This window comes from Amblyomma americanum, chromosome 8 (genome assembly GCF_052857255.1).
Source record: "Amblyomma americanum isolate KBUSLIRL-KWMA chromosome 8, ASM5285725v1, whole genome shotgun sequence".
Lineage (NCBI taxonomy): Eukaryota > Metazoa > Arthropoda > Arachnida > Ixodida > Ixodidae > Amblyomma > Amblyomma americanum.
In genome coordinates, this window is record NC_135504.1 from 37301243 (window position 1) to 37323098 (window position 21856).

Below are 21856 nucleotides of genomic sequence, written 5' to 3' on the forward strand. Positions count from 1 at the left end.
TCATCTTGTGTTGTCCACTTCATTCCATCCTTGTGTTCCAAGCACTAAGTGTTTCCTCCTTTCGCATATGTGCAGGTTGTTGCTACAGGTTTTCCTCGGCAGCCCCGTTGATGTGCAACTTATGTTGGCATTTTCCAGAAGTCGTATTCTTGAAACGAACCCGTTGCAGCGGAACTGGCTTTGGCTTTCAGCTGCTGATCCCGTGGTCGCACATTTGATCCAACTTGCAAAGCCCACGGTTCGATGCAGGCTAGACGCAAAAAGACGCCCATGTGCTGTTTGGTGTCACTGCACATTAAACAACCCTAATCCAGAGCACATCACAACGGCGTCCCTCATAGGACATGTTTTGCGATTTTGAACCCCATAATTTGCAATTTATTTATACTCTTGAAGCCGTTTTATTTTTCTTTTCTAGCAGCCAATTTTTTTTACATGCCCCAACAATGTGACCCTAGCTGCCACAGAACCCTACCATTTTTCGTTATCAAACAAACATAGGCTAAATAAGGAACATTGCATTTCAAACCAATGCCTGTTCCTCAATTCTTCTATGCAGGTGCTGCACGACATGTTTTAATCTGAAGCCGATGCCTCACATTTTTAATTTGCAAGTTTGTTAGCCTTGCCGTTAGTCTCCTCCAAATCTCTAGCAAGCTCAGTGGCTTTTGTCAGGGTCAAGTCCAGCTCACACAGCAGGTGATGCTGAAGTTGTTCCTCTCGAAGTGTCACGGAGCAGAGAGTACTAAGGTGTGGGCTGAAACTGTAATGCCTCAACAGATGGTGCTGAGCAGCAGCATAAGGCGGAGTGGACTTGCCTGCTTTCTGGGGATGTTGAAGCAATTTGCTCTGATTTCACTCAAGATGTGCTCACTAAATGGGCACTCCTTTCGGCCACGATGTCTCTGTAGAGGCACCTTCAGTGCATGGCGGGTGTGAAGTATGGTGTATAGTCAAATGGGGTTTGAAGGTTATCACTGTCGCTTCAGTGAAACAGTACTAGTAAACTTTTCCTGGTGCAGCGGTCATTTAACTATCCAATAAGAATGATACTGTAGGATAGATGAACCAAGTACCTAGCCTAGCTTGCATACATATTTTGTTCAAACTTCTCACAGGAATAAACTGCGTTAGAAGGCTTTAATCCAAGCAGGTGAAGTGACCACCTTGAAATTGTGTCAGACAGTGGCCGCACCCGTAGGCAGCAGTGCAAAGAAAAGCCCTTTCCTTCTCCAATGTTGTGGAACTCGCCTCGAAGAAAAATTGCACTTGCTTCAGGTACACAAGCCCTACTGCAGGCTGTACGGGTGTAAACTCGATGTAACTGATGGTTGGTGCAGCCGTTGATGTGGTGTAAACAAGATGGCCTCACCAGCAGTTGGCCAAGCAATGGATCACCTTGTTGGTAGTGTTAGATACATGTTCGTTACAAGTAATAAGTGCACAGTTACTGCAATTTTCAGTGTTACACTCCGCACCCAGTGTATGGTCTACAGGGGGTCAGTTTTGGCTGAAGAAAAAAAAAAAATCTTTCACTAGATTGTTTGCACCCATAAATGGTCGACATCCGGTACATAACTCGCGTTGGGCATTTCATGCTGTACTGGCCACTTCTGAAAAAAAAAAAAAAAACTCCATAATCCACACTCGTAGATGGTCCGCAAAACCCCAGATTTTAACTTCTCAACATGTATAGCCCACGGGCTGCATGCTGGAATGTATGGTACATATTTGTAAGTGCAGAGACTAGTGCTGGCTCCAGGCCAGAGCTGAGAGAAAGCAAAGAACAGGCGAAGTGCAACGACTGCATGGTGGTGACCTTTTGAAGTAAGCATGTGTGCTTACCTGAATGCCCAGTAACCGTCAAGCATGAGAGCACAAACAAGCTAGTCATGCTAAGGCTGTGCAGTTTGAGCACATGATGGAAGGTGATCAAATGTGCCTTGTGATTTACTGAACCAACTACATAGCCTTTGCATCAGCAGTGAAGTAATTGGCATGGTTTGCATTTTCATGCAGAATGCTGTCGACCGTTGTACACGAGTAAACTAGCTGTGTGCCCGTGCCCAGCTTTCAAACATAAGGGACGCGTGTTGTAAAACAGTGTGCTGACAATTTAATAACAGAGTACTGCCTGAGCGAGATTAGTGCCAAAAAAAATCGGCTCATTTGAATATACAGAACGCATGTCTTATATGGCGCATATCCTGCTATTTACAAATGCTGTGACCAGTTTTGTTTTATAGCTTCTCGGTAATACTTTTCATGGCACTGTTTCGGACAGATAAACAATGAACAGTTGAAGTTCAGTTGATGAGACTTAGCAGTATTGTTTGATCTCACTCGTGAAAAATGTGGTGACTTTTTGTGCTGAATTCTTTTTGATTGTCCTGTCATAGTATTTGTCACTGATAGGTAGCCAAAACTAAAAATGAAGCTACGCACAATTGTGTGTTCTCCCTAGCAAGAGGGTGAGCTGGGCGAGTTGGTTCTGCCTCATTCTAAAAGGATGTGGGACATATGGGGAATGCACTGAATGAGTGTCTACTTTGCGACAAAAATTTTTTTCAAAACAAATGGATGATATAGGATCAAAGGAGCAATGGCAGTGTGATAAACAGACAAGCAATTCTCAAAAAAGCCACTTTTTGTCTGTGAGTGTTTAAAATAAATGGCTGATATGTGCGTATAAACTGGCAAGCACGTGAAAGGCCTCGGTCACTTCGCGTGCAGCTTTATCTTTGTAACAGAAAAGAACTGTGTCGCGAAACGTAGGTGTGCACCTGCATGCGACGTGGTATTTTGGTGGATGCTTTTATACTGTTTTCCATGTGCCATTAAAAATGTGTCCATGTTCTGTGTGCAGCACGACAAGCCAAGCAATCGATGTTGGCAAGCGAATGGAGGCCAAATTCACACTGCTCACCCACTTCAGCCAGCGCTACGCCAAGTTGCCCCTCATCTCGGACAAGTTCCATGGCAGCGTTGGCTGTGCTTTCGACCACATGCTGGTGCGTGCATGTACCGCAGATAGCATTTGTGCACCATCCACAGGATGGCACGAGCAGTGTCTTGTTTGCAGTTAATTACGGCGTCCACAGCAAACAGCCTATATTTATGAGAATTGTGTGCGACTTGGTTGCACTGAAGTCGAACACTGCAGGTTGTTCATCATGACCTGCTTACTACTTTTCATCTGTTAACTTTTCTTTTTGGCCAGGAATAGCACAATATTTATTGTGCATTTGCGAGAGACTTTGATTTCGCGGGACTGTCTCAGCATGTTTAAGTGTCATCAGCCGTCCTTGCTATTGAATTGCATGACTGCTGTGAAATAGCCAGTTAGAAATGAAGAGCATTTGCAATACCACAAACGAGACAGCGGCTTGTGCAAAAAAGCATTCGTTTCTAAGTTTTATGACACCCAGAATGGCCGCATAAACTCCTCTTTGGCATCCTAGCTTGACTTATTTTGACCTTCTTACAGCTAGCTTACTTTTTGGGGAAAGAGTTTGAATTTGATTAGTTTGGCATGCCTGCCAGAGACATGCAGAATGTCGTTCTATAGCAGTTTGTAAGGAAAGCACATTGCTTTAAAAGCATAACTGTTTTGCAGGTGCGACCGAGTGACCTGCCGATATTACCACTCCTATTCCCTGCTCTGAAGAGCCTGTTTGCTGAGCACTACGAAGAGATGCAGGAGAAGACTGCGAAAAAGTTGCGTCAGAAGGCACTCCTGAATGCATTAAACTCGGCACAAGTGTCAGTTCCCCAAGCCTGAGATGTTTGTGCAACAAATGGACAAGGAGAGTTGGAAGACCGCAAAGAAGCTTTGCCAGAAAGTTGTCTTCAGTGCATCAAATTCATCACAAGGGTCTTGCTTCAAGCTTGAGACATTTGTGTGTGCGTGTGTGAATTGTGTAGATAAGGCACAGATAGAACAGAACATTTTATTTGTGACATATGTGCTTATGGAGCGTCCACATTTTAATAGTAATACTGTTGATTTCGTGTCCCCATTGCATGGAGTGTAAAAAAAAAAAAAAGCCTATGATCTGGCAACTATGTGCACGACCGTGCATCAAACAGAATAAACGCTGGTTTCACTTAAACTGGCTTAAAAAAATGCGCTTCTGTTTTCACTAGGATGACACACGCTAACGTAAAACACCTGTTTATGCAAATACTACCGCTTATTTGAAGGCGGTCTAGCATCTGTGACCTCCGACGGGAAAAAATGCCCACAAAGCCGTCAAAAACTGAAGTTAATCAGAGGTTAATGTGCTAACATTAAAGGCGCAGCATAACCTAAAGTAATACATTCCGGCTGCCGTTTAGCATTGGCAGCTCCGAGACCTTGCGCCGTCAAACCTGCTGAATTGGAAAGCAGAGTGAAAATATCGTTTAACGGTAAAGCTATGAATACATAACGAGGGCGCGTTTTGAGGTCCTGCATCATGCGTTATCTCTTTCACTGCTTGACACTACCACATGGCCTTAAGGGGCTCGAACAAACACACGCATTATTATCTAATTCAAAACGTCCAGAGCTACGTCTCCATGAACTGCATCATTTCAAAAAAACTCGGAACCTAACATGCACTACAAACAGGTTATATTGCGAGTTCACCGAGCGCAGATGCACCGATCGAGCTTAACATCCCCGCACAATTGAGTACAAAAAAAGCCGAGGGTGTAGCACCGTCGGCAAGAACTTGCTGTTGGGCGGACACTGAAATCAGCTGGGCAATTTGACAGGTGATGACCACGCCGCACGCACCGACGACGCTAACAGGGACGCGCATACTACGCGACCGCAGCGTCAGTGACGCATTCCAGTGACGTGTCTCTCGTAGTGCAACAATCCGGATTACACGTATAGCACGCTCCGTGCGTGCTCCGACAGGCGTAACTCGAAAGCACTGTGCTAACGTGGGTGAGTACTGTGGCCCAAGTCGGATCTAAATGCCATGTGAAACTACCAAAATACAAATAAACCTGCCCACGTGACCGGAAAGGACCAATGGCGACTCCGCTAAGCCTGACGTCACATGCGCAACCCAAGTGCGCGGGCTGGCAAGAGGCATCCAAAATGCCGTCGACTGCTGATCAGAAGGCTGCGCTGCCTACACAAACGGAGAAACCAAACCATTACAAGTAAGTTTCAGGGCTTGTCAGGGCTACCTGAGAGTCCGCGCAACACCGAGAATGCCGGGTCGTCACGCAACGCCGTCTCGCTTGGCTGTTTCAGCTACCTGAAGGAGTTCCGTGTCGAGCAGTGCCCGCTATTTGTGCAACACAAGTGCACCCAGCACAAGCCGTTCACATGCTTTCACTGGCACTTCAAGAATCAACGCCGCAGAAGACCCATACGGCTCGCGCGAGACGGCACCTTCAACTACAGTCCCGACGTGTACTGCACAAACTACGACGAGACGACCGGAATTTGCCCCGATGGTGACGGGTGAGTCGGCTGACGTTCTCGCGTGCAGCCATGTATGCAGCGTCCGCCAGTTTGTTTTGACGGACGCGTTGCTCCGCGTTAGCGGCCCGGAACGGCATCGAATCCGCTTGCAGCGCGTTCGGCGGTTCTTCTAGAGCGCGCAGACGTCGAGCTCGCCCGCACGTGCGGCTCGCGTGTCGCGTTAAAAACGCTCCAAAGTGTGGACATGTGCGTACTAAAGGCACTTGTAAACAATGTCGGCCATATTGTTTGACTACGCCATGTTGGCGCGAACGGTGACGTAACGCGCCTACTGACCAATCGGGGCCAGCGGAGGCGTGGGACCCCCCCTCTTCCCGCTTCGTGCTCCGGAAACATTTTTCGCGAGAAATAAAAGCATCGTCGTTAAACACTGGCGTACCCCGAAATCACGCGAAAAAAAAAGGGCTACGAACGACGAGGTTTGCGGTCCCTCGTCGAGCCCTCGGGGCGGCGGTTAACCGTAGTTGCCGCGCTTGCCTACGTGCCCGCGTTTACGGCGGGCCAAGTGAGGGCGGCCGAAGCCAGCCGCCGCCGCCGCTGTGGCGTTGCGTTTCCCCACCGCTTCCTTTTTTTTTAAACTTTTTGTTTTAGTTGCGTCTTTCGCGATTCGACGGTTCCATTCTCGCATGGCAACAACAGCTGTTCGTTTCGCTTCGGGGCAGGACGTCTCGGCGACACTGGCGCGGGTCGCGTCAAAAGTCCCAGTTTCTTTGCCCCGTTCGTTTCTGCGCTCCTGTCCGATCGAGGCGAATCGCGTCGCTAATTTCAATCGCGGGCTCGGACGGATTTGCGACGCGTTGCGCGCTACTTGTGAACACTTTTCTCGTATTCTGGCCGTCTGTGCATTGTTGACGCTTTGCAGTGTTATCTACTCGCCGATTCTTATGCCACCGTTTTTGCAACGTCGAGTGCGCTTTAAAGGTTATTTGGTTTAGAGAGAAAAAAAAAAAGATAGCCTGCGTTGCCCTAGATGGCTGTCCGATGAGTCGCGCCCCGGGTGATTGCGTCACGGCGCAGACTTCCGTGACATACCGTGCGCCTGCTCGAAGTGGTAAATAGTTCAGGCCGAAAAGAAACATTGTGTGCACGCTGAAAGAAGGAGTCTCTGAAAATAAATATGGAATTCAGCGGCGCGGTGAGCGCTTGGTTTCGTGCCAGAAATAAAGAAAAAAAAACGAAATGAAATTTGTTCCGGTTTCGCATAGTGTGACAGCTCGGTGTATCGCGCTGTGCTCGCGTGAAATGACTGTGGGCTGTAATTTTGGTGGCACCTTGAAGAATTTCAGTGCATTTCACTACGCTGGAGCTTTATTTGCTTTAGTAGGATCGATGCAGCGGAGTGACTTTTTTTTTTGTTCGCTGTGCGCCTTGAGTTGGCCCGCACACAGTAATGCATGTAAAAAAAATAAAATGAAGTTGCAGCCTGAATACAGTTTTCTTTGAAACAAAAAATAAATAAAAGCGGAACACGTCAAGAATTTTGTGGAAGATATTGTCACGTAGTGGTGACGGCAGTCGAAGCAGCGATGAAGACGGACGAAAGGGTGTTCTAAAAGAAAACTGTTTATTGGGCTGACTTGCACCCAAAATGGACTGAATCACTCGGCGGCGGAGAAGCGACAAGCGTGCTCGGCGGTCGTCGAACGGAATGCCCGCCGCTGTCGGCCGTGCTCAATTTAAAGCTGATAGCGAACTTTCGAGATAAAGAGCGCAAAGTTACTAGAACATTCGGGAACAACGTAGAATCAGCTCTGCCTGGCTGCGATCAATCGAGATAAATCTAGCCGCGTCTTGCGGCGAACAAAGCGATTAAGTAAGTGGGTGGCGGCAGATTTGAAAAACGAACAAACACTGCAAATATTCGCGGCAATATCATATATGCTGGCTATATCTCTGTTTGGCAAGGACCTAGGAGTGTCAGTGGCATTTCAGAACACTGGCCATCCCGAAGTTTAACAAACTTACCACATAAAGGGTGCATTAGCTTTCTTTTAGACGCAGAGGCGGTTAAAAAAATGAACTTTTTGTTTTCTTGATAGTTATGATCATTTGAGGGCGATGCAAAGGACGAAAAAGTAGGCTGACGTGAAAAGGTATGTTTTATTGTGTGAACTGTGCCTATAATTAAAAGGAGTGCCATATGCTATGCGATGGGAAGAAGAGTGACTATTTTCTGCAATAACTTGTGCTGCCTATTAGAACAGGAACTGTTTTGTCAACAAACTGACACTTTTATCTTCATTTTTACATATCAGTATATCGATGCGGTGTGAATAGCATGGGCGAAAAAAGGCCGAAGGTGAGAGGGAGGGGGGAACGCAGTGCTCAGAAATTTTTCCGGGGGGTGTTCTGACACTGAAACACGTCCCCTGGCTACGCCCCTACATCTTGCAGTAAGTGAATCACTGCATGAAAGAACAGTTGTTTCTTACCGGTACTCACCTGTGCGGCCGCTACGTGGGGGCTAAGAAAAAGGGTTCAACTTAAGGACAGTGTAGCGAGCTATAAAAAGAAAAATGATAGGTGTAACCTTGAGAGACCGGAAGTGGGCAGAGTGGGTGACGCAACAAACACGTGTTAATGACATCCTCGCCGAAATCAAGAGGAAGAAATGGGCGTCGGCAGGGCATGTAATGCGATGGCAAGTTAACCTCTGGTCCTTAAGGGTAACAAAGTGGATTCCAAGGGAAGGCAAGCATAGCAGGGGACAGCAGCAAGATAGGTGGGGCGGATGAGATTGAGAAGTTTGTGGGCATACGGTGGGCGCAGCTGGCAAAGGACAGGGCTAATTGGAGAGACACAGGAGAGGCCTTTGCCCTGCAGTGGGTGTAGTCAGGCTGATGATAATGATGATCGTACGGCTTAGTTTGCTTTTGTCTCTTAGTTCCGAGGAGGTGAAGCCTTTTGAATTTCTAGCCACTTAGGTTCCACATAGCTGTTAGCAGGCCACTTCAATGTTGCAACCTGTGCTTTTTGTTGCGGCCATGGTGCCTTTGCCTGCAACAACATTATCGCAAGTGGCTGCCTGAGTTTTATGGTTGTTTCCTAAGTACGAAGGTACTTGTAGTGCCAGGCTTGCAATGTGCTCAGTGTGTATGGGACCTTTCCTGTATGTTTTTTTCGTTGCTAACCCTGAGAAAATTTGTCGCCATTCCTCTTGCCTTCTCTGTGTTGTCCGTTGCGGTTTGTGACTCCTGTGGGGCTGGTGCCGCATTGTCTCCGATTGTTGTCGGCAGGTGCCGATTTCTGCACCGCACAGCGGGGGACACTGAGCGCCGCTACCACCTGCGCTACTACAAAACGGGCATCTGTGTGTACGACACGGATGCACGGGGCAACTGTGTCAAGAACGGCCCCCACTGTGCCTTCGCCCACGGCCTGCACGACCTGCGCTCCCCCGTCTACGACGCCAAGGAGCAGCAGGCGTGCCTGGCGGGCGACGGCACTTCGGGCCAACGGCCCTGACGATGCCACCAACGGCGGACCCAACAGCCTGGACAAGGAGCGCAATGCGCTCAACGAGGACCCTCACTGGCAGGGTATGGGTGTGGTTGGGCCACGTTCCGACGTCCTCTTTTGTTCAAATGTCGGTACTACAAGAGGATGGAGAGAAAAGAGGCTAACGGGGCACTACACCGAAAACTTAAATTTAACCCTTTAAGATGTCTTGGTTACTGCACGCTCCAGCACGACTTTGCTGACGATACAGAACCGGCTAACCCCTGCCTTAGCACTGCTTTAAGGCACTGTGTGAATTTTTTTAGTGTGCTGCACCTAGTGGTGATTTTTGCTTCAGATGGATGTAGTGTCCTTTACGTCGCATATAGGGTGGTTTTTTATGCTATCTAGAGAATGCAGCAAACAGTACTCAGCAATTCTCATGGAGCGAGATTTTGTTAGTGGTAATAATTTAATATTTTTTTTTCCCAATTTCAAACGTCATCTGCATTTTCAGAACAGAAAGTGATTCCACAATTTCTTGGATATACATTTTGATGTTAGGATCTTTTGTTGTCTTTCCTAATGTCATCAGACCGAATAGTGATAATAATAGGGAACAGCTTCTCAAAGCATAAAGTATTGGAAGTATGTACACCTGTTGTTGAAACTGGCAGTCTGTGTGTATTTTGTCTTACAAGTTCTTTCCAAGCAGTATTTGCCTACCATATTAGGTGAACAACTTATATTGACCAGGATTTGTGCTAGTTAGTATTTCTTCATTTAACCGTATGCACAGACTAGTATAATTCCATGTTATGATGTGGCTGGAAATAATTAGTCTGTTGAGCTACCGGTTATTCGGTGGCATCATATCAGAGTCTGAAATAACTTCACTTTGATATTTTTTGTCCAGATGTAGTGATGCATTATTGCGGTACGTTTACTGTTTGCTTGTGAAAGGAGCGTGCTCAGTCCAGTGTTATGTCACTTGGAAACAGTTGTTGTCTTGTCCTGTGTGGACCTGGCAATGGTTTTCTGCATTTTTTATGTGAATAATATGCAGTTAAAGTGTGAAAAATATTTTGGTTTTATAGAAGCTGTCTCTCTGCAAATGTGTTGCTAACCAAAAACTACAACATATGTAGCATCACTGGGGAGAATTGCAAGAAGCAGATTGATGTGATAGTTTGTGTATTGTGTAGTTGTTCCATTTCTTTACAATTTATTTTTCTCTTTTTGCAGATACAAAATATGTTTTAACTAACTACAAAACTGAGCCATGTAAACGGCCGCCCCGACTCTGTCGGCAAGGTTACGCCTGCCCCCAGTACCACAATAGCCGGGATAAACGACGAAGTCCAAAGAAGTATAAGTACAGGTACGGATTTCTTTCTGTCCTTACTTGTCTGTTTTTATGTGCTTTTTTTTTTTTCAAAGTTAAAATTGTTGGAAATTGGGGCATCTTGACTGCATGTACTTCAGTATGGCTGTGATGGTGTTAAAGTTCTCTGTATTAATTTTTTCTTGCGTTTGGGCTTGTTTTATGTGGCATTGAACAGTTTGGCATGCTATTTCTGTGTGAGATAGCTTCCTACCCTTTTTACTCATGGGCTTTGAATGTGACCTAACTCCTATAGTGTGATGAGTTTAGGCTTGCGTATGTGTTTGCTAATGTTGTTCTGTCATTGGTTAATTAGCCACCCAAAAAAGTGTGCAGTGTCTGATCATAGTTTCTATGGGCTTGAGTTTCCAAAAATTTGTTCTTTATTTATGTGTACACTGCCTTGATAGCACCAGCTTCTGGCGTAAGGTGCACAATATTTGTACTTGCCAGCCAGAATGGGCACGTTTTTCTTGAAATCTTTTTCACTTGATAGTGGACACCGCTGTACGGTCTCTGCGTCGGTCTGCGACAGATCGGGAAAATTAGTTGGCAGCGCCATTGAATTTTTCATTTACTCATGCAGTAGGTTTCTGTGTAGATTTGGTTTTCTGTGCTTTGTAGTGCCTTGATGTTCTCGCTGTTAGCAATCAGAGTGATGCACTGTGCTACATTGTTTGTGTTGAATCCACATTTTCTGCGTGCGCAATGCACCAGCTGCATGCCTTGCATGTCTGAGTCTCCTTTCATGGCAGAAGCCGTCACAGGCACGTTTCGTGGTTCTGCGACGTTGGCGTAACAAGGAGAAACTATAGGAGGAAAAGGCAGCGCCACTGTTTGCCGCACCACGGTCTTGCGGTGCCCTCTTTGCCAGTTGCATGAACTGTAGGTTTTGCTGTTTGTTCCTCTTTGCATAGAGGGCACCACTCGATGGCACTGTGGACAGTGCAGTCAGCACCGCACATAACTGCGGCTGAACCTCTAATTACACAGGCTTAGTAGCCGGTGGTCAGTTTTTCTCACCTTTGCCCCTAGTAAATGCTCGTTACCATCAGCATCCCGGATACGCTACGGTGGAAAAGCCTTTGTAGTGGACTGCGATCAAATCTGTTGTCTTCCTTTCCCTTCGTGCCCTCCTCTTTCCCCAATCAGATCCACTCCATGCCCCAACGTGAAGCAAGGCGACGAGTGGGGGGACCCCGCCAACTGCGACAATGGGGACAGCTGCTCCTACTGCCACACGCGTACCGAGCAGCAGTTCCACCCGGAGATCTACAAGTCGACCAAATGCAACGACATGCAGCAGGCCAACTACTGCCCCCGGGGGCCCTTCTGCGCCTTTGCCCACGTCGAAAAGGAGATCTCGGCCGTGCGTGACCTCGGGCCCGACTACTCCACCAACCTGGCCGCCATCCTGTCCAGCGCCCTGCCCTCATCCTCGTCGGCTGCCTCCTCGTCGTCGGCGGCAGCCAACCACCAGGTTCGTTGCTTGTAGCTGCTGTTGCTGCCTGTCCCAAGCAGTGCCATTTTTCATGAAGCAGTGTCACCAGGTGATTAATTTGACCATTGTTGACAGGAGCCGCATTTGTTCTTTTTTGCTTAGAGCAAGCTTCCCCAACTTAGTGAAAGGAAATGTCTACAGAATGTTCTGAAACCTCCAGTAATTACGGATTGCCAAAGCGTAAAATGCAGTTTCGACGAAGAGGTCCGTTGGTACAGAGGAGGCAGTTTTGACGTTTTGCTGATGCTGTGGCTTTGCTAATAATTGGTTGCATATACAGAGCTTTATGCAAGGTGGCGCAAACCTCGTGTACCTTTTAGCATTGGTAACCGTTGCAAGTGTAGCTCCATTGTTGTACATTTTATTTGCTGGAAAGTTGCATTCAACTGGAACACCATTCCCATGCTTGATGTGTGGCTACATATTTGCGTGCACCCATGGTTGATTCTTCATGTTTTTGAAAGGCAGAGACAGTTTGTTTCGTGACGAAAATAATGTATATGTTTGTTGCCGTGATTGTGTGGCAAGGTTTGTAGTAATCTCCAAACACATATCTTCAGTGTATGACAGGCTTTCCTGTCCTCTTGAAGCCTTAATTAACCTGATTGCTGCTCCAAATTATTTCATGCGGGAATGGACAGTGCAGGCATTTAGATGCCGGGGGTTGTGTGGCGCAATGATGGGAGTAGTGCTCTTTTGGGTTGTCATGTAAGCAACGGGAAGCAGCAGGCGAACAGCAGTGGAAGTATTCAAGCGTTACACTGCCAATAGTGTTGGTGAACTGGGTGGGCTAATGGCTGTGCGACGATACTTTCCGAGGTCAGGTTTCTCAGAAAAGCTATTCGGGACACTGGTAGGCTGCAGTTTGCTCGAACGGGTCCGTGCTTGGCTTTACAGGGCGGTTCCAGCTCCCCAGCTTGCAAGAATGACAACCCTTTTTCACATGTCGGATCGCACGATCACATCATGCCTGACCAGCATGCGGTGAGCGCCCACGTTCGTTGTGTCTGAGCTGTGTCAGTGCAGTGATGGTGCTCTTGCGCGCTGATGAAGGGAAATTATAGGACAGTAAACTAACTGACTGCTCTGTTTGCTCTCTCCATTTTTTTTTCTTAGTGTACATTCTCAGTGGCAAACTTCGTAAACGTGCACCTCAATTTCCTTCGTGGGAGCAACGTGGAGCAGTGCTTGGTAGGGGAAGAAACCTGAGTTTGTTAAGAGTGGGGACGTTAAAAAACGGTGATGTTTCTGCTCGTCTATTGGATATTCGGGAGAGCTTTCTTTTACCACTTTACTAACTTTAGTCTCTTATTATTTAAGTGTTGCGTGCTGTCTTGTTAGTTTGAAAATGTGAGCCGAGATAGATGGCTCGGCTGATATGGTCGAACCTCGTTATAATGAACAGATAATAAGTAGTAAAACAGTTCAGTTTAGCCAAAATTTGTAATTAAAACATCGTCGGAAACGCATATAGGAGCAGTCAATGAAAGGATAGTAACTTTGAGCGGCCCTTACTGGAGAGTGGGGAGAGACCTTTTCTGAAATTCTGGCTGCATTTCGAAGGTACTCGCAGCCATCCCTTTGGCCTTGAAGAACCGAGCGCAAGACAGCAGTTAGGCTGGCTTTCTCGCGTTACAGGAGTGTTGCGTGGATAGTCGCTCACCAGAATGGAAGCTGTCGCCATTTTCCCCACATCTCTGACAGCCAATGTGAGCCCAGGGTATTTACAGCAACGCTGCAACTGCTCACACAGCTGCTTCCAGAGCACTGTTGACATGCGTGCGAGGCGCAAACAAATGCCTGCCACCTGGCTACCAACCCTCTTGGCTGCTACCGCGTGTAAGGGCCGCACTTTTTTTTCCAGATTTGGGGGCCAATTTTCGGGGTGCGGCCCATACACGCGATTTTCGAAAAAAAATCATTAAGTAAAAGCACACCGATCAGGAAATCAGCGGCATTTATTCTACATTCAGTCGCCACTCGCGGTGTATTCCACTCCGAGCTGGTGTTGTGCTAAAGAGTGTAAAAGGTGTTGTGCTCCGGTGCACACTCATTCCACAAGGAGTCGCGCAGCACGTCCGCTGTCAACATGTAGTCGTTGAGCAGCTCTTTTTCCAGTTCGGGAAACTTGCACGGCTCGCCTCGAAAAGCGCGCTTTTTGCAGCTTGTGTTCCTCAATGCATCCTTTTGGTTCCACCATCATCGGACGCACTTCTCGGCCACGTCGAATTTCCTGCCCGTCGCGCGCTTGCCGTGTTCGACAGCAAACTGCCAGCCGTGTAGCTGTTAAGGTGCTTGCCCATCGTGCTAAAACTGCTAAAATTACAACGCTCTGTGACAGCACGCGAAAGCCACAACTAAGGTGAACCACAACTCCCGTGCCTTTGACAGCCACAAAACGCTGGAGCTGGTGATGCTGATGCCGATATGGATAGCGGGAGCCGGTGGGAGCTCGCGGTGGAGGAAAAAGTTGACGATGATAATGAGCCGGCCTCTGGCGCCATCCTTGGGCGACACCTGGAAGCTCCTATGCGCACATGCGTCGCCTCCGTGATCAAGCGCGCCTTTACTCGCAGCCGGACCCAATATCAGATGCTCGGTGCGTGCATTTCGAAGGCTATTCCCGCGTGGGTCGTGTGGAAAATTTGGGTACGGTCCATACAGAGATATTTTTTTCTAATATTTCCTTCTGTAAAACAGGGTGCTGCCCTTACACCCGTTTATATCCTATATCTTTTGTGCAAGTTAAAGATCACCTAATTATGTACATATACAGTCGCCGATCGATTTTTCGGACTCAAAGGGACCCGAAAAATGGTCCGAATAATCGAACAGTCCGAAAAATCCGTGACATACAAAAAAATCACTTTATTGAGATGAAACCGGCTTAAAAATGTCACTGATTTTACTTTGCAGAAAATTTCTCTTGCTGGCGACTAGTTGCGCCTGTATTTGCGCCAAAGTTGTGCTTTCACTGTACACGCTAGACAGCAAGGTCACCACATTTAGTTGGAATGCTTCCCATGCTTCTTTGACGGACCTGGCGGGGCCATGTTGTCCACAACACGAGTGTGCACCACACCACTCGTCAAACACACGCAAAGCTAAGGCACTTTTCGTTCAAAGCGGTGGAACCGCCGGACGCAGTAACAAAACGGCGAACGGATGTAACTTCGTGGAGACTGAGCGCCACTCGATCGACACGGTCAGAGAAACCCAAGTGACGAAACGGCGAATGGCGAATGTATGAGACCCGCCGCGGTGGCTCAGTGGTTCGGGCGCTCGGCTACTGATCCAGAGTACCCGGGTTGGAACCCGGCCACGGAGGCCGCGTTTCGATGGAGGCGGAACGCAAAGGCGCCTGTGTGCTGTGCGATGTCAGTGCACGTTAAAGATCCCCAGGTTGTCAAAATTATTCCGGAGCCCTCCATTACGGCACCTCTTTCTTCCTTTCTTCTCTCAGTCCCTCCTTTATCCCTTCCTGCCGAGATGTGAGATAGCTCCTGCGCAATTTCCTTCCCCCAACAACTAATTTTCAACCTATGGGACAAGCGATAATTGCCCGCGACAACGTCAGCGACAAAAGCAAGTTGACAACGATGACAATCCGGCTACCACCTCGAAGTGTCAGAGATCGCAGGGACCTCTACTGGCAACAATGAGGTACCGAAAGTATGTCAAGCCAATCCAACTTTAACGTAAATCCATCTCAATCCAAGATGGCACCTTTTGCGCCGGCGAAAAGCCGATAAGATGGCCGATTTTGGCCCGCAGGCGAGTGAAATAAGTCCGAAAAATCGAACTTTCAGACTTCTGAAGTCCGAAATATCCACCGCGAATATGTATGCGCTTCTATGGGGTAACTGACGGTGCGTCATCGAGGTCCGAAATATCCTACAAGTCCGAAATATCGGAGTTCGAATTATTGGAGTCTGAATTACCCGTCGGCTACTATATATATAAAAACTTACCTGTCTAGAGGTGAGAATTTTTCCTGATGGTAGTAGAAAGACCCGGTTTAACTGAAGAAAATTTTGAGCCTGGAGGTCTTACTCCTTGTCCCATTACTGCCCTGAGAAGTGCCTTTCTTGGCTTGCGTAACTTCTTCAGTGATGTTTGCAATTTTTTTTCTGCGAAAATCCCAAGAGACAAAAATTTTTTTGCATTCCTTCCAAAAGAAGAGTTTGCATATATTTACTGCAAAAACATTTTGCTTCCACAAAATTTTATTTTGCTCTCTGCGATTTTGTAAAATTGTAAAAGCGATGTGCCCCATCTCTTGTGATATAAGATTTTATTTTTTCCCCAAGAAAACTGCAGGTTGTATGCAAAACTAAAGCCCATTTCTTTGTGTCGTTGCATTTTCCCATAACAAAAAAATTTCACTGAAAACAAAAAATGGTCATGTCACCTTCATTACCATTCTTATCTGACTGAACACACCCAAATGTGTCATTATTTTTCATCCTGAATAAAAATTACGTTGTACATTGTTTCCATTTGCTCATTTTAGAGCTTTTCTACAACTTCTTTTTTTTTGTGCTGTAAAAGCTGACATTTTTGTTTGAAACACTTTTTTTTTCCTGCCGCAAATGCTAGAATGTCTGGTTCAAAAGGCCACTGTTCCTGCTAAATAACCTGAAATGTACAAGCAGCTGGTCGTCTGTTCTACTGCTGATTGGACGCGTTGATTTGGAGTTATGTTGGAAGTTTGATTGAACAAAATTCTATTATTAGTTTTCCTTGAAGTTTCAAGAATCAAGAGAAGTTACATTATTTTGTGTTTTAGGAGGTGCCAAGCAGGAAATGTGACCAAATAAACACAAGTGGCGTTAAGTATGAGTAGTTAGGTAGGAGGTTTCTCATTGCAGTGAAGAATGAAAGAGTTGTTGGGATAATTACAAGGTCAGTGAAATGGCAAACTGTATGGTCTACTAACCACGTATGGCACTGGTTGCAACCCTGTGCATAAAGTTATGAGAGCTTACCACGTGAGCAAAGTGCAGGAGCATTCTTGTTTCGTTTATGTTCGTGAACGTTCGGTACGGTTCAAACGCCTCTTGCGCTGTGCTTTGGAAACCGTCTTCATCAACAGTCATCCATGCGCGATACAGTCCAAATGCAAAGAGCATGCAGTCGCTTGCATGTGCGTGCCCATGTTTAAGTGCGTGTCTGGTTTGAAGTCTGTGCCTGATGGCGCTTGATTTAACTTGACATCTCATTTGAACAAATTGGACAATATCCCAATTGATTTCAAGGAATAGGAAAACTTGACGAGCAGTCTTCCTCCCCGCCTATTAAACTGCCAGCCTCTCGCACTGTGGCACTAGTTGGCACAGCTGCACGCGGAGGGTGCCACAAATTCGTTGCACACTTGGTAGTTTGTGTGACTGCGCAAAGACAGCGATACAAGTCGGTGTGCTCGTGAGATCGGAGCTCAATTTCTAAGGCATTCCTCTCTGCACTGCAGTAATTGTAAGTTTTTGTTTGGACAGAATTTTACCTTTTTATTTGGACAGTGGCAAGAAAATGTGCATTGGTTGCTTGAGCTTGCCATGCTTTCCCTGTGTTATGGAGCAGTTTGAAGTACTGCCAACTGGGCCATTGCTAATCAGTGTAAACGCAGTGGAAAGAGCTTCATAAATATTAGATTGTTGTAATAGCATTGTTGCCCACAGCCTCTGTACTATACATATGCTAGGTCAGAATGATGGCGGCGCAATATGTTCCTAGTGGGGGAATGACAGAATTGCACACTTCGTTTTGGCCGTTTCCACATCTAATGTCTGCACAATGGAGGAGTATGGCCAACTGGACCAAAGAGTAGATTATGGGTAATGATAGTTCCCTTGGCAAGAATCTACCTGAGGCTTCTTTGTGGACAAATGTTATGTCGAGAGCCTTTGGTTGGCAGAGGTAAAAAAATGGAATGCTTCTCGCACACCTTCTATGTCTTTTATCTTTGTGTTTCCCTTATCGTTATTTCATGATAGTATTCAATATGTTAAGCATGTGTAAGGTTGGTTGGTCGAGAATGCAGAGTAAATGCATAATTGTGCAACGTTTTGCTGGGTCAAATGTACATCTGCTGTCGAATGCTTCCGGAACGTGACTTTGGCGAAGAAATCTAATTTCTTTTGCATTCAGGGGGCATGGCTTGAGATTGGTGTAACCCACACCGTGGGAATTGCTCTCCGTGCATGTTTTCTGGGCTTTGTGCAAACACTGCGATGAAGCGCCCCATAGGCTTTCGACTGTGGCTGTGCGCACGTTAAACACCCTTCGGAGGTTGTGGCAACAGAAAGGGAAAAGAGTTAGCAGGAACAAGGCTTTGTGTTGCAGTGGCGTCCTGTGCCCAGCAGCAGCTTGTGTTTCCTTTTCCAGGCATCTTTAGGAGAGAAAGCGTGGTACGCTGCGCAAGCCAATGACTGCGGTGGCAGCGCCGCACTGCCCAACCCCATAGGGCGACCCCGGTCCTATAGTTCTTCCACTAACCACTCGTCGGAGTCGTTACCGCTACACCAGAAGGCACCAGGCTCTGAACGAGAGGACAGAGAGGTAGGAACCTTTCTTTAGTGCGCTAGCACTAGACACTACATCAATAGCAAAAAAAGCCGTCCTGTCTGTGGTCGAAGCCCGAGGGTGGCACCAAGACCTGTTTCGTGGCATCTGCAACCTTGTGTTGCGCCAGTTGCATCAATGTGGAAAGAGGGAAATTACGTAACACGAGTTTCTCCCAAGACGAAACAGCTAGTTACTCAATAGCTACAGCTAAATGGAAAGGAGGAAACCTGCCTCACGCTAAGAGGAACGGAGATTTGTGTCACGCCTGTTCTAGGCAGCAGACAATGGGCACCAACACAATTCATGGGATGTAGCTGGTGTAGTGTGCCAACGAAGGTGCGATTGTGCTAGCAACACCTTCATCGCATTTAGTTAACTTAGCAAAGTGTTCACGAAGACACGTCTGAATTCCCATTCATTCTTTGACTGAAGGAAAGAACTGAATTTCAGCTAGGACACCGATGATGGCATAGGTCGGCATTTCCTGTTCGCTCTTCTGTCTGGAAATGAAACCTTGTCGGTTGAAGTTGTCAGCCAGAGGTAGTCCACGTCATGCTTAACCCCCGTCACTTGTTGCTGTCATTCCTGGCAACATGCAGGCGAGCATCCGCAAGCAGCTCAAGGCCATCGACAATGAGCCCATGGCGGACCCCCTGGAGAAGGCGCGCCTCAAGCAGGATGTCTGGCTGGTGCATGGGCTGACCCCTCCCCCCATGGCCGCAACTGCCTCCTCGTCCACATTCTACCACTCGACAAATACGGTCGAGTCGGTTGTAGGTGAGTCTCTTTCGACTTTCCCATTGCGCGTTCTCGTGTGTTCTTGCCAATTCCTGAAAGTGCTTTTAACTGCAAATTTAATGGGTGGTGAAAGAAGCATGATCCATCTGGAGCTAGTTTGAGAGTTATTCACTAGCGAGTGTCTCAGGACCTCTTTTAAGTTCCGAGATGGGGTTGACATTGGGGACTAATATACATGTTTTCCCAAGCTGTGTAAAGATTTCAAGCATCTTGATTTGATGTAATGTGAGTTTTAATTGTGCAAATCTCAGCTGCATTCAGTGCTATAAGATATTGCATTAGTTTGCAATGTATTGCCAAGGTACAAGCATATTTTTTCTCTTCTGTGCGCGTGTTGCAGGTGTTGCACTTGATGACCTTAGCCTTGAAGACATCAATGTCGAAGCCTCTATAGACAAAGATTTAGAAAATGATTCCAATCCCGTTAGCACATCAATTACACAAGGACTGACTAGTTCAGGTGAGTTGTTTGTGACTGTTTCTGGTTTTGTGAAAGTGGCAAGCATTTCTTGTGCATTGGCAGCGGAGGGTGGGGGCTTGAACTGTTCGAACTTGCGTTTACAGGTAGAGGAAGAACTTGATAGTGGCGTGGCCAGCTCGAACAGGTCATGCTTGTCAGATAGACCAGCGTACCTTTAGTTTAGTGATGTCTTGACTGCTGTATTGACTGTCAGTATTGTAGTCTTTTAGCAAATGCTTCATGGAAGCTACCGTATTTACACGATTGTAAGTCGACCCTTTTCTTGAAATTTAAAATTCCGAAGTGGGGGGTCGACTTACAATCGAAACGAAACCTTGAACTGTCAATAAAAGCAAGAAAAACAATATCAGGGACGCTACTGCGACGTTATAAGTTTTTGTTTGCTCTACGGCTCCAAGCGTAGCATTCAGGTATTCCGCGGGCTTTTTGGCCAGGATTTTTCATTTTTTTATTTTTACTGCGCACACCGTTACCCACCGCGATGGTTCAGTGCTACTGAACAGGATACCCGGGTTAGAACCCGACCGCGGCGGCAGCGTTTCGATGGAAGCGAAACGCAAAGGCCCCTGTGTGCTGTGCGATGTCAGTACAGCAGGATAAGGATCCCCAGGTGGTTGAAATTATTCGGGCGCCCTTCACTACAGCACCTCTCTCTTCCTTTCTTCTTTCACTCCCTCATTTATCTCTTCCCTTACAACTGGGTTTCCCCCGATATTTGAGACAAATACTGCGCCACTTCCTTTCCCCCAAAACCAATTTCATTTCATTTCACTCACGGGAAGGGCCGCTGTCCCGCTGTTCCAATCGCGGAGTCTGCGCCAGCGCCCGGGAGTGTCGCTAGCTGATGGAAGAGCCACTATTTCAGTTGGTTGCTCAATATGTAACAGCGGCGCTTCTGGGGAATGCCGATGTTTGCTGGAAGAGCCGACGCCCCGACACCGATCACTGTTTGGTGGTACTTGGAGTTGGTGCTTTTGACTCGACTGCCGGCCGCGTGCTTCGCCATGAGCTCTCCAGGTTCGAAAAGCATTCGGTGGTCATTCACTGCAGCGTTCAAGAGGGAGGCCATCATTTACTCCGAAGAAACCAACAACTGCGTGGCAGACCCCAAGTTCGACGTTTCTGAACGGTTGGTGCGGGAGTGGCGGAAGCAGCGAGACAAAATTTTCGATTGCGACTCCAAGCGAAGAGGTTTCCGCGGGCCGAAGTCGGGACGCTTTCTGGAGCTGGAGGTCAAGCTTGCAGCGTATGTCACCGAAATACGTGATCGGTCCCTTGCAGTGACATGCGAAATGATCACGCAACAAGCCCGGGTCTTTGCTGCGGAAGCTGGAATACTCCGAACAGACTTCAAAGCCAGCAGGGCTTGGGCTTCGAAATTTATGAAGAGGGCTGGCTTCTCTCTTCGTCGGCGTACTAGTGTATGTTAGAAGCTGCCTGCTGCTTACGAGGAGAAAGTTATCGCCTTCCATAGGCACTACCTCAAGCTCCGCGACTCGCGGCGATACCTGCTTGGCCAAATTGGCAATGCGGACCAGACTCCCGTCTACTTCGACATGACGAGCAACACAACAGTGAGCGTGAGGGGAACTCGCGAGGTTAAGCTTCTCACGACAGGAAACGAGAAACTTCGGTTCACTGTTATGCTATCATGCTTGGCAGATGGCACAAAGCTCCAACCGTACATCGTCTTCAAAAGAAAAACTATGCCAAAGGAAATGTTCCCGAAAGGTGTGATTGTGCAAGTGAACGAAAAAGGCTTTATGACGGACGACTAAGTTATTGATTGGTACCGTCGGGTGTGGCTTTTGAGGCCAGGGGCATCCCTCAAAAATCGCAATCCGAACCTCCTTGTGCTGGACTCATTTCGCGGCCACCTTACCGCGAAAGTGAAGGCAGAGCTCCGAAAAGAAGATACAGATATGCTGGTGATTCCCGGCGGTCTGACATGGCAGCTGCAGCCGCTAGACGTTGGCATTAACAAGCCATTCCAGGACTTGCTCCGGCGTGAGTATGAGTGGCTGGCGGCAGAAGGGCGGGAACTTACGCCAACGGGGCACGTGAAGAGAGCCTCCCTGGCGGCTGTGTGCGGGTGGGTGATTTCCGCTTGGGCGGCCGTTACACGCGATGTCGTGGTGCGGTCATTTAGGAAGTGCGGGCTTTCCATGAAGGACGATGTGCTGTGGGATCGCGGCGGCGGCGACG

The 21856-nt window shown here is 47.4% G+C and overlaps 2 protein-coding genes across 2 annotated transcripts in view; both read left to right on the plus strand.

The window, feature by feature from the left end:
• Positions 1-4119, plus strand: part of RNaseZ (ribonuclease Z) — a 30710-nt gene extending 26591 nt beyond the window's left edge. The window contains exons 21-22 of the mRNA XM_077634510.1: positions 2867-3011; positions 3617-4119. Of these exons, the coding sequence (XP_077490636.1) occupies positions 2867-3011; positions 3617-3781 (310 nt within the window). The 3' untranslated portion in view covers positions 3782-4119. The remainder of the gene's footprint in view (positions 1-2866; positions 3012-3616) is intronic.
• Positions 4120-4936: 817 nt separating this feature from the next.
• unk (RING finger protein unk) overlaps positions 4937-21856 on the plus strand; it is a 34586-nt gene continuing 17666 nt past the window's right edge. Inside the window, 10 exon segments of the mRNA XM_077634509.1 lie at positions 4937-5157; positions 5252-5464; positions 8722-8935; positions 8937-9024; positions 10169-10304; positions 11460-11787; positions 12706-12792; positions 18193-18366; positions 18972-19149; positions 19511-19630. Of these exon segments, the coding sequence (XP_077490635.1) occupies positions 5024-5157; positions 5252-5464; positions 8722-8935; positions 8937-9024; positions 10169-10304; positions 11460-11787; positions 12706-12792; positions 18193-18366; positions 18972-19149; positions 19511-19630 (1672 nt within the window). The 5' untranslated portion in view covers positions 4937-5023.